The sequence below is a fragment of the Carassius carassius genome, chromosome 40 (genome assembly GCF_963082965.1).
Source record: "Carassius carassius chromosome 40, fCarCar2.1, whole genome shotgun sequence".
Lineage (NCBI taxonomy): Eukaryota > Metazoa > Chordata > Actinopteri > Cypriniformes > Cyprinidae > Carassius > Carassius carassius.
The window spans coordinates 3,701,818-3,714,898 of record NC_081794.1 but is presented as its reverse complement, the minus strand read 5'-3'; the positions used below and the strand labels follow the sequence as shown (position 1 = coordinate 3,714,898).

Below are 13,081 nucleotides of genomic sequence, written 5' to 3'. Positions count from 1 at the left end.
TTTTTTGACTCTGAAGTGCCAGTTGCCTCTAACTTGCCTTTTATGAATTAGCAAGGACCATGGTTTCAGTTAAGAATATTCTTTACCCTTCTACCAAAGAACAAAAAAATGCCACCTATATTTTTGAATGAGGGTGATTAAATTAACAGCCATTTTTCATTTTTTACTTTAATTGTTCTCTTACCATCTTCTTTCATCTCAGGCATTAGAAATCTCTCTGAAGAATTCAATGCCCTGGTTGGTCCTGGCTGGTTCGGGTGGGCTTGCTAATCTTGTGAGTGACATTGTGGAGAATGTGCAGTCTGATCCGATGTGTGCGTTTGGAGGAGCAGAGAAGGAGGAAGGGTCTCCCAACATAGAGCTTAGAGAACGAATAACCACGAAAGTAAAGAAACACTTTCCTTCAGAGCAAGACATGGACAAGCTTGTTGATAAGGTAAATGTCACACTCTGATGAAAAACAAATTGACTTTCACTTTTAATCACTGTATAAAAATAAAATTATGCTGCCATCTTTCTCGGCATCCCCTCTGTAATTTGGCTCCAAATGTTTTTGTGAAAGTTGTCATTTTGAGCCCCCTCTACAAAATAGTGGTTTACTTATGTTTAATATTTTGCTTTTTTTATTCAGTTATGTGTTAAGTTGGCATGCCACAGTTATTTTAAGCACTGATTTTTTGATCTTGCTGCTTGGCTTGCTCCTGAAAGGTTTTAAGCATCTACCAGAAGAAAGACCTCATCTCCATTTATCACGCAGAAGGAACGGATGATTTTGACACTGTGATGCTTAAAGTGCTTGTTCAAGGTAGATTAAACTGGTTATTTCAGTGTTTGTGTCACTTTAACTTCTAACCTTTTCTGTCTACAGTGTACTTTGATGTTAATACATTTCAAATATTTTTAATCAACATAATTTTGCTGTGTGTATGTGTTAGCGAGTAAACATCGGGTTTCTATGACTACTAACCCCTATGTTGATGAGTTGAAGCTGGCTGTAACCTGGAACAGAGTGGACATTGCCAAAAGTGAACTGTTCAGTGGAAACATTGACTGGAAGGTACAGTAGAGAATTGTGAGAAATATATAAGTTGTTGAGTGTTACTGTAGTTCAAACAGCACAGAATAGCACTAAAAGGGGCAAGGTCCTGGGTTTGATTCCCAGGATGAACTGATTACCGGTAAATGTACACATTGAATGAAGAGTCACTTTGGATAAAAGCGTTTACCAAATTGAAAGTGTCATTGACAAATGATTTCATGTCCAATATATTTTTTTTTTTACAATTTATGTATACTACTGTTCAAAAGGTTGGGGTCAATAATAAAGAAATGTATTTTTGTTCAGCAAAGACACATTAAATTGATCAAAATTAGCAGTAAAGACATTTATGTTGTTGCAAATCAGTTCAATTTCATTTAGTACTTTTTTGAATTTTCCACAAAAATATTAAGGGCCCCATCATCCACCCGGCGCAATGTGATGTAAGGTGCAGCGCAAGGGTGTTTGCTAGTTTCAGTCCGGCGCCGTTCGCATTTTGTGTTTAATAAGCAGCATTTAAGTGCGTTGTGGACCCAGCTATACTAACACGCTCTTTAAATAACAAAGAAAAAACATTGCACCAGACTTTAGGTTTGAGCTGGTCTATGGCGCAGTCTATTTTCAGGTCCTTGAAATAGCAATGCTCCAGCAATGTGCCTGAACACACCGCTTTTTTTAGACCAGCACGCCCATAGGCGCGCAAATGCATTGCTAATTAAACGACGTGGCGCTGGACAGGAAAATGGGAACGGCGCCGGACTGAAACTAGCAAACACACTTGCTCTGCGGCTTGCGTCGCATTGTGCCGGGTGTATGATAGGGCCCCAATTATTATTCAAGGATTGCAATGCATAATAATTTTTTGTAATTAAATCTATATATATGTCATAATGGATAGTCATCTCATGTATCAGAATTAGGCTATCTATTTGCTTGCAGCTCCGTTTCATCAACGAGATGCGTTCTGTCTTTGCGCTTGCCAAATTCCACTGTGTAAATAGCAAATCCTTAATGGCACGAGCGCAACTGGCTCTTAAGGGAATGGAAGATGAGACTCTGATTGGTTTATTGCATGTTACGCCCAAAAAACACCCATTACTCATTAACAGAATAGGGACAACCCATTTAGACCATGCGCCCGGGCGAGTCAACCGTTTTTCTGTTGTTAAAATAGCAAAAGTGGATTTGGACATGCCCTGAGTGCACCTGCGCCGTGCGCTTTACACTTTGCGTTTAGATCGATAAAATGGGGCCCTAAGCAACACACCAATATTAATAAGCAGAAGTTTTTTAACAGTTGATGATAATGTTTCTTGAGCAGCAAATTAGAATATCAGTATGATTTCTAAAGTATCATGTGACACTGAAGACTGGAGAAATTATGCATCAAAGGAATAAATCACACTTTAAATTATATTCAAATATAATTTTTTTTTTTTTTATTTGAACAATATTTCACAGTAGTACAGTTTTAACTGTTTTTCTGATCAAATAAATGCAGGCTTGGTGAGCAGAAGAGATGTCTTTTAAAAAATCTTACCATCGCAAACTTGAATGGCAGTCTATCTTTTGAGAGGTTATGGAACTATTAAATATGCTTTAACTGATTGACTAACTCATCCCATATTTCCTCAAATTTCAGACTGATCAATACATTTGAGCACAGGAAAAAATGACCAATAACAAAACCATTCCTTGTGTTCATATTAAAAATGTCCACTTCTAATCTGTTATGCATTAAGTGATGTTAATGATTGAAATTGTTATATTTTGACATAAACAGTATGAAGATCTTGAAGAATCCATGACTGATGCCCTGGAGAACAATAAACCCCAATTTGTGCGTCTCTTCATTGACAACGGTCTAAACATTGTGAACTACCTGACTTATGGCCGACTGGAGGGTCTTTATGACTCCATCTCTAAAACCTCTCAGGCCGGCATGCTGCTGCAGTATTTCCTGGAAGAGCGCATAAACGAGTCCATTGATAAGACATGCCGTGTCAGCATTTATGAGGTGAGATCTGGAAATGGACAAATATTGGCAGGTTATTGAGTCTGTCACCAATTCATAGTAACACCCACCTGTAGGTAGTTTCCTGATTATTTACACCTCCAGGGAATCTAAGATGTACAATACTTTTTTTCAGCTGAAGAGAAATGAAGGTTTTAGAAGAAAATATTTTTCTCCATGTAATGCAAGTGAACATGGCTCAATAGAGATAATTTTTGATTGTCCAAAATTCATATTTAGCCAGCTTCAAAGTAATCTGCATGACCCCACCCATCAAATATGGGTCTTCTCTTTAAAATCGTCCCACAAATTAGATTTGGACTGTTTTGTGTAGGGCACTTAAATGTAGTGCCCTACACTGAGTGTGTAGCGCACTTAAAATGTTGATCCCTGTTCACTAGCTGTAGATGGAGAAAAATCCTTGAATGTTTTTCCTCAAAATCTTAATTTCTCTTTATCTATCTAAATATTGATATATGATCTAAATATTCATGAGATATGTTCTAAATATTAGTGAGATGTGATCTAAATATTCATGACTTAAAAAAGGAACTGATTAGAGAGCTGCATATATGGATGTTTTGTGCACCAGTCGTGTTACTGAATATGTGCTGTTGTAAATGTCACCGATTTCTCATCCTACTGTAGGTGAGTCTGCTGCTGGAGGACCTTTTGGGAGAGGTGTGCCAGCCCTTCTATAAGTCTTTGCTCAAAGTGGATGCAGCATCTACCAGAAGAAAAGCTTTGAAGGTACCAGACCACACTTTAGTTCTGTATAATTTGAAAATATATATTTTTTTGCATTGTCTACTCAGTACCTAAAAATGAAATGTCGTTGTCTTTGAATGCCACCCTACAGAGGGTTTGCAAGACCCTGAAAGAGGAGTGCTCTTATCCGCAAAACATGTGCAAGCACCCGTGGTTATGTCTCTTCCTCTGGGCGGTGCTGCAGAACCGTGGTGAAATGGCGATCTTATGCTGGGAAATGGTAACGTGCTTCTGATGATTTGCTTTAGTTATTGTAATATTATTAGGGATGTGCAAAATATCAGTTAAGGGCTGATATTTTTTTAAATTTGTTATTGGTAGGGATGGGTAGATCGACACCTAGTGTCGACACAGGTTTCGAGTTTTTGACATACTAGTGCTTTAAAACAGTTTTCTGAGCATTGCTTGAAATGAGGCTGTCACGTCACCTGTGAAAATGAAGCTTTGTTACCTCACTGGCACTTCACGCTAGAATCGAATACAAAGCGCGTGGATTGCACTGTCCCATACCCGCGATACATTTAGTGCAATGTTATAGTTATATCAGTCAGCATGCCTGTATATAGTGTTTTTACATGGTGTATTGTTGTTAAGTATAGTACTACTCAGGGTTGGGGAGTAACGAAATACATGTAACGGCGTTACGTATTTAAAATACAAAATATGAGTAACTGTATTTCGTTATAATTACATTTGAAATAAGGGGTAATCAGATTACAGTTACATCTGAAAAGTATTTTAGATTACCAGTGATTACTTTTATTTTGATGTCATTTATTAAATGGTAAATGGACTGCATTTATATAGCGCTTTCAACAGACCACATGGCCATCCAAAGCGCTTTACAAGTTGCCTCACATTCACCCATTCATACACCGACTGCGGTGTCAGCCATTCAAGGCGCCATCCAGCTCGTCAGGAGCAGCTGGGGTTAGGTGTCTTGCTCAAGGACACCTCGACACTTGGTCAGGTGGAGCTGGAGATTGAACCACCAACCTTCCAGTTTGTAGACAACCTACATGAACCACTGAGCCACTGCCACCCAAATTTATTTTTATATTTAAGTAAGCAAAGCACGTGCCGAGAGCAGCGTTTCAGACAATCGCTTACACAGAATTGATTCCTCTTTTGCATTTTCTTGCTTCTGAATGAACACAGACACAAAATACAGTGGAAAAATAAATATCCTGTGCATTATTATATTGGATCCATGCACTCATTCTTAAAGGGGCAGCAGCCTTTAAATACCTGCTGTTCCATTAGTGGCACTAATGCTGTCAGAGAGTGACATTTGCATCTCATTCACAAAGGTAAAATCGGACCATTCTGCTTTTACTTAATTTTTTAAAATGATTATTTAGCATCTTTTTTTGGATAGCAATTCAAACGGTTTCCTCTGATTTAAAATAGAGCACAGATAATTAAAATATCTTAAATTTAGATATTTCTTTAAGTTGTATGATTTTTTTTAATTTGATTTCAAATTTGTTTTAAAATTTAAAGTTAGTTTTTTATTTAACATTTCAATTTCACAAAGAAATATGCAGCAATTTGTCTTTTGTCTAATAATAAAAGGACACATTTTCATTTATAATTTGTCTTAAATCTAATTTTGTACAAAATAAATATATAAATAAAATGTAAGAAAAATGTTATGGTGTAATCTGTATTGTGAATTTTATCGCATCAGAAGTTTATTGAATCATTACATCTCGATATTCTATTATTCTACATCATCTACTAGTTTTTGCTGATCATGCTGATTTGTCCACAGTAAAGTTCAGCCGATGTCATTTTTCTTTCTTTTTTTTCTTTTTTTTTGTCTACCAAAATTTGAAGAATGCCTGCCCAAAGGGCTACAAGGGGTTTTGAAATTTTGCGACCCCTGAGGTGTGTTTCCCAAAAGCATCATTAATAACAACATTGCTTGTGACCGTGGGAAACAAGCCCTGTCAATTTTGACTCTTTTCACTTAAAGTTTGGTCCATTCATTAAACAAATCTATTGTATAACTTGGACAACTGTGCCAGATGCTTTGGCTATTTTTATTATGTGTTTGGTGTGTCTGGATTCGTTTTGAAGCTTGGAATGCACCATGAAACAGCAAAGAACCCATTCATTGTATTCAAATTGAATTTATATTGATTGGAAGATTTAAATAACATAAATTTCTGATGTTCATAGAAATTCTGTGGAAAACTTTTCTTAAAAATAAAATGCAAAGAAAACACAAATCTAATGGCTGGTAGATGTCAGAAAGCATAACAAGACATCAAGTTAATATGTTCCGTTGTGTTACAAAGCTTAAGTATTTCAAAGTATTCTAAAGTATTTAGATTAAGTTACTCAACCTGAGTAATCTAACGAAATACGTTACTGATTACTTTTTAAAAGTAACCTTCCCAGGCCTGATACTACTATTAAAAACAATGACATGTGAATGTCTGTGACTGAATGACAATTAAAACACCTTGCGGGCTCAACCACTGTTCCCAAAAGGGATAAAAGTCCTTCCTTAACCACAAACATTTTTGCTGCTTGTAAACGCCATCTTCTGTTGTCAACAGCTCACATTGGTGAGAAAAAAATATATTATTGCAAAATATAGTAAATGCGAAATGTTAATTTGGTAAGATCTATTGCTATGACACATATGCTTATTAAATAGACAATTAAACCTTACAATGACATCATAATGAACAAAACATCTAAATGATACAGTTGGTGTAAAACTTTTTATTGATTGCGGGGTAGAGCACTGTGTCAAAAGCTTCGAAACATTAATGCAGTTTGTTGTAAAATCCTCACTGCTTCAAAAACTTCGTTTGTCACTTCCCCAGTTATCGTTTGATATATGATAATTTCCCCTGTTTTAATAATATTATTACGTTTGAACTAGGGGCTGGACGATATGGCCTAAAAAAAAAAAAAAATCCAGATTTTTTAACAAAAAATTTTAAATCGACCCCCCCCCCCCTTCTTAAAATCAATATTCAAAAAATCAATACTTGTTCAAAACAAGTTTTAATATTCTTTATCATTTACCAGTCAAATTTATTACTGAGACAAGATGATTTAAAAAAATAATTTAAAAAAATCAAACAGATTTATCTTAATGCTGGAAAGACCTTAAGATTTTTTTTTTTTATATATACTAGCCCATCATGCATCTAACCATCCAAGTGCACACTCGTTAAGAGCTGTTCAGATTAAAACTGGCAACTCCACAGTGAGCCAGTGTCATGGATGTAGGACATATATATATATATATATATTATAATATATCTTTTCTAGCCTATATTTCCATCTTGTAATGCCGCTGGTTTAGGTTATTTATTTATTTAAATATAAATTATTTGTAAATAGAGCAGACACTGTCTAACTGTATTTGCCCAACGCGAGAGTTGTAAATCAGAGATGCAAATCATCAGAACATAGTGTCAGTACATTTTGTCATAAATAGAACGAGGCATCAGTTTACTGATGGGGATCATGTCGCATCACACCGCGTCAGTATAGACGTACTGAACCCATATGGTTTTCTGCAAAGTTGTTTTGAAAATTTGTATTATGAAAAGTGTTATACAATTAAATTTGACTTGATGTTGTGATGTTGATGCATAAATTCACTTTTAGCATTTAAATTGATTGATTTTAGTTTTTAGTGTTTTATTTGAAACACATTTATACAAAATAGTAAAGTATATATATATATAAATATAAATATATCATTTATACAACCTTTTTCCACTGTGCAGAACGTTTGTAATAGTGGAAAAGGTTCTTTAGAATTTTAATATTTAAAAGTGCTGTATTGCATCTCTATCAAACAAACACACACACCTACACACACACACACACACACACACACACACACACACACACATGAAAACAGCCCTTTTGGTACCTTTATCATTATGAGCTTATTGTGATATTTTAGATAATCTGTTCTTAGATAGAGATGATCTCACAACATCCCGCTCATCTGTGCTGCTTTTCTCTCTCAGTGTGGCGAGTCTGTTCTGACGGCTCTGGGAGGATGCAAAATACTGAGGGAGCTGTCTAAACTGGAGACTGAGACAGATGCTAAACTCCCCATGAAGGAGTTGGCCACAAAGTTTGAGTTTATGGCTCATGGTAGGATGTGTTATAGTCTTTGCTATTGGTATCTTATAAAACCAGTGGTAAAAGAAAGTTTAAACTTTTCTTCCACTGCAATTGTTTTGACAGATGTGTTCAGCACTTGCTACCAAACCAAATCAAGTTATTCCTACAAGCTGCTGATCCGCAAATCAAATCTGTGGGGTGACGCCACCTGTCTGAAGATGGCCATGGCTGCTGATGCCCGTTATTTCTTCAGCCATGATGGAGTACAGGTCTGTTGGCATGCAGATATTCATTGTTTCATTTGAAATAAGGTGAGTGTTTTTCTTAAACAGTCTCTTTTTTTAGTCCCTGCTGTCTCAGATCTGGTGGGGTGACATGGAAAGAGGAACAGAGCTCTGGAAACTCGTGCTGACGATGATCATTCCTCCTCTTGTCTACACCAACCTCATCAAGTTCAAGTCAGTACATAAGTAGTGCCAATTTCCTCAGTTCCCTTTCAAGGGAACTTTGAACTGCGTCCTCTATGGGTCTCTATGGGGAACACCTCATCGTGACCCGTGTCTGAAGCATACATTGAAAAAACACCAACTAGTTGGCTGGCAACAGCCTCTGACGTCAATACCGGAGCGACCATAAACAGGCACCGGGAGAACACGTCATTCTCTTCTCGTCTTCACTAACTGTTCTGTTTGAAGCATGCATCTGAAAGAACTGGTAAGAGTGATCTTTCTCTGTATATCATGGCGACTATTAGCATTTAGACAATGTGTGCATCTGTGTCGACGTTATTTGACACCCGATGACACACTCGATCTTTGCGTCATTTGTTTGGGTGAAGAGCACGCAATGTCATGTCTTTAAGGAGGCAATCTGCGTGCTTCGTGAGCGTTTTTTCAAGGAAAAAAGCTCCGCTCTCGTTCGCCTCTCTGAAAAAAAAAAAAAAAAAAGCAGCCATCTGCTTCCCGCGGTTCAGAATCCGCAGAGGATTGGCATCCTCTCTTAAGCTCCCTTCTTGCCATCTAAGCCCCTTCAGAAATTCATCTGGCTTAAATGGCAAGGCATATGCAGCAGCATGTCAGGCTGTGGCTTTGTTACACACAATGGTGTTGCTTCAAGCATATCAGGCTGATCTGCTAAGAGACCTGGATAGAGGCAAGGGCCTTTCTCCTGATCAGGTAGCCGCGCTGCACCACGGACCTCTCTCCATGCTACCAAGCAGGCCGCCTCCACCATGGCGGGGACAATGGCGGCCCTGGTGGCAGTGGAGAGACGTCTGTGGATGAACCTGGCAGACATTGGAAGAAAGAAAAGGCTTTCTTCTCGATACTCAGGTTTCGCCTTCTGAGCTTTTCGGTATATCCGTTGAGATGGTGATCGAGAAGTTCAGGGAGATGAAGGCGCGCTCTGCTGCTTTCAGAGCCTTCATTCCACGAAGGTCCAGGTCTGAACCGAACAACATAGGGGTCCTGGCCTGTCTCGATCTGAGGATCAAAGACAGGCACAGAAGGCTAGAGTCGCGACTTGCGCTCCTCCCCCACCTGTGGGCAGGGGTAAGAGGAATCGTGGGTCACGAGGAGGTAAGCAGAACCTAAGGGATGTGATCCAGATGAGGCAGCATTCTCGTCCGAATCAGAGTGATACAGAGGTATCTACTCGTATCTACTGTTTTTGGCTGGTTTTATGTTCATAGCAACCACCTTATTGAAGGTCCAGACTAAAAAGAGGTGCCCCTTGAGCGGTGCCCCTTGAGCTGGTGGTTATGTGTCTACTAATAAACTCTGTGAATTTCCTTTGCAGTGCTCAATTACAGTGTTTACTAAACACTCGTCAGCACCAGCCATCCGGCTTCATGTTCCGGTATTAGGTGGCTGAGATCACAGGCTTCTGCGGGAGCCTCCTTGATCATCAGGCCTGGCACAGCACTGCAGGGAATTTCATGGATGTCCGGCCAGGTCACCCTGAGGGGTCTCCTAGCCGCTTAATGGTGCTGCCGCATCTAGCGGGAAGTGCAGGTGGCAGTTACAGAAGTCTTCTTGTATATTCTGCCTCAGGTGATGCTCCCCTTGCCCTAGGTTTGTAAAATTGAGCTTGCCTCTCCCATGCGATTCAGCACCTCTGCGATGCTTAGGAACCTTTAGGTACACACGCTAAGCTTTGTGTACTTTTACAAAACCACATGGTGGTCAGTGCACGTGAACACTTTGCACACTTTCTAAAATCCACTTAAGTGGGTAAGTGTGCACACAAGTCTCTGCGCACTTTCTGAAATCGCGATGGTATTACGCCAATTACAATTAAAAGAAATAATAATATTGTTAATATATGTAAAAATGTCTAAGTCATAACATAACAACATCATTTCATATATAAAAAATTACATAGCAAAAAAATAAATATTAAACTGTAACTATGCTTCCACTATTCAAGCTCGCTAATTGGTTTAAGAATAAACCGCCAATTTATCTTAGATATTTTTGCTGCATATGCTACAGAACAACAGCAGTTGTGCCAAGCCGTACTAGCCCGAGTTATTTTCTATTCATTGCCAGTTCATTAAATAAAGACAGTTAACAATCTAGCTCCTGAGTACTAAGTTATTTACCCAACAATAGCTGGGTCAGTTAATTTTTTTGCAGTGGGCTGCGCAAACATATGTGTTTGGTTGTGTGGGCCTCGAGTTGAAAAAGGTTGGGAACCACTGCTGTACGGTAAAGGTTACACACTCCACCTCGTTCCCTTTCTTGAGATGATTAGACCTTGGTTCCTTGGGCTCCATTAGGCTAGTGTGTATTTATTTATACACTTCAAGCATCGCTTCCCTCAACATGAGGGGCTATTTGGGTGATTCTCGTGGTAGTTTAGCAGCGCTCCCCTTTTTCCAAAAAGGGACGCCTATGAGCACGCTACTCTGAGCTCGGAGTTCTCCTCTCATATGAGACTGAGTTCTCTGGGTTTTTTTTCCCAGAGTGCTGCAGTATTGTTTCCATAGATCGAGTTGATGACTCTCAAACATACTGTTTTGAGATGCACCATTCCATCTATGAGTGCAACGAGAGCCCCTCCTTAGAACAGTATTTGAAAATCCATGCTATGGTAAGTGTGCACATGAAGACTTTGCACTGAAATCCACAATGTGTTAAGTTCGCACGCTAGTATTCTGCATTCTTTCTAAAATCCTATATGGTGAGGGCTTTACGTGGTTGCTTCGTGGCCTTTCGTGAGTTGGTAAAAGCCCCATTCATTTTGGGTGCCACTCCACCTATGTATCCTCGGATACCTATCTAAACAGGGTGTTGCTACTAGAGAACTATTGAGACAGCTCTTTTTAAGCAAGCTTATGTGTAAGCTAGCGGAAGCCCCTGTGTGACAGGCAAGACTTGGTAGAAAATGCTAGGTTCTTAGCCATATCCCTTTAAAGGAATCTTTCCTGATTCCAAGCCTTCAGCTCTACCCCGGGCCGAGGCCCTAACAATTAAGTTGGGTATGTAGCTTAGGCCTTTGGCCGTAAGGGGTACTGTCACAGACAGCCATATAATCGTCCCAGGGGCAACTTTCATGGAAATGGTAGAGTTGGTAATTAGTGCTCGCCATGATTCTGGCCTATACTCCCCTCAGCATGGCGTATACTGTTCCCCATAGCGGCCCCTAGAGGACGCAGTTCGATGTTCCCTTGAAAGGGAATATTTCAGGTTAAGAATGTAACCATGGTTCCCTGAGTAGGGAACAAGACACTGCATCCTCTAGCTCCCTGCCATGCTTCGGACGCAAGCTTCAGATGAAGAAGTGAATGACGTGTTCTCCCGGTGCCTGTTTAAGGTCGTGCCGGTAGTGACGTCAGAGGCTGTAGCCGGCCAACTAGTTGGTGTTTTTTCAATATATGTTTAAGACACGGGTCAGGCCGAAGTGTTCCCCATAGCGGCCCCTAGAGGACGCAGTGTCTTGTTCCCTACTCAGGGAACCATGGTTACCTTCGTAACCTAAAAAATTTAAACTTGCGGCATATTAATTAATGAACTAATTAATTAAATAATTTTCTTGTTTAAAAGGTAACATGCTAATTTGGCGTTCCTCCATTAGAAATACTTTGTGATACTTTTATTGATTTAGGCTACTTAACGTAAATGCAGCTGTTCACTTGACTATTTATGCCATAATGACACAGTAGTTAAATTAAGTGTTTAAGCACTAGCCAGCAGTGGCAGATTTTTTGGGTGTGTTCAATATCTTATGAAAAAAAAAAAGAACTTAAAGATTAATCAATTGCATTACTGTATTGGCACCTACATGCAGCAAATTTATTTTGCACAATTCAACTCTCAATACATTACACAACACTGTATAAAAAATAATAATAATATTCAGTGGACGATCAATTGCCCATACTCTACAGTCGAGTGCTACTGGAGCAGGGCACGTCACCGAGCTACAGGCTACAGAGGAGAGTTTGCATTATAGCAGCAAAGGAGAACCCACACAGTGCATCGTTAAGTACACGCTCACAAGTATGTTGTTCAGTGAGATCCAGTTCATCATCATCCGGGTCTGCAGCAGTCAGAGCAAGAGCGAGAGCCGAAGCAGCAAAGGCACGCCTATGCTATGCTGAAGAGGAAGCTAATCTGAGGCTACAACAAGCTAAATTGGAAGTGTCTATTGAAATGCTAAAATATAAAAAAGAGGCTGCAGCAGCCATTGCCGAAGCAGAGACATTTGAAGCTGTTGCTGATGTAAAGAGTGAGAAACATAGTTGTGACCTTGACAAAGACTCTGTTCTTTTATAAGCCTTACACCGCACAAAGCAGTATGTGCTCGATCAACTAAACGATAGGGATTCAGAACTGAAGTCATGTGAAAACGGTGACACACAAGCAAAGACAGCGCCGGTCCCTAACCACAGCGCTTCACCTCCACTACTAACGCCTGAAGCCAGTCCCTTCTATCCGCATCAGAATACTTCTCCTCATCATCTCATCTCACAGCAGCCTTACATCAGCACATACGAGGACAACCACGAGCCATTCAACGAGACGCGCGGAGACGTTCGTCTACCTCATTTCAAGTCCAGCGGTGAACATGCTTCTCCTACACACCACTTTAGAACACAAAATCATGACACTGGGCCTCCTCACGCACATCATGCCATACGGCCAGACTCT

The 13,081-nt window shown here is 39.5% G+C and overlaps 1 protein-coding gene across 4 annotated transcripts in view; it reads left to right on the top strand.

Moving 5' to 3' along the window:
• LOC132121972 (transient receptor potential cation channel subfamily M member 4-like) overlaps positions 1-13,081 on the top strand; it is a 100,833-nt gene that overhangs the window by 39,875 nt on the left and 47,877 nt on the right. For all 4 annotated transcript variants that reach the window (XM_059531746.1, XM_059531743.1, XM_059531747.1 and 1 more), the window contains exons 8-16: positions 203-436; positions 709-805; positions 936-1,057; positions 2,823-3,056; positions 3,702-3,803; positions 3,913-4,041; positions 7,829-7,958; positions 8,052-8,197; positions 8,274-8,386. In XM_059531746.1, the coding sequence (XP_059387729.1) occupies positions 203-436; positions 709-805; positions 936-1,057; positions 2,823-3,056; positions 3,702-3,803; positions 3,913-4,041; positions 7,829-7,958; positions 8,052-8,197; positions 8,274-8,386 (1,307 nt within the window). The remainder of the gene's footprint in view (positions 1-202; positions 437-708; positions 806-935; positions 1,058-2,822; positions 3,057-3,701; positions 3,804-3,912; positions 4,042-7,828; positions 7,959-8,051; positions 8,198-8,273; positions 8,387-13,081) is intronic.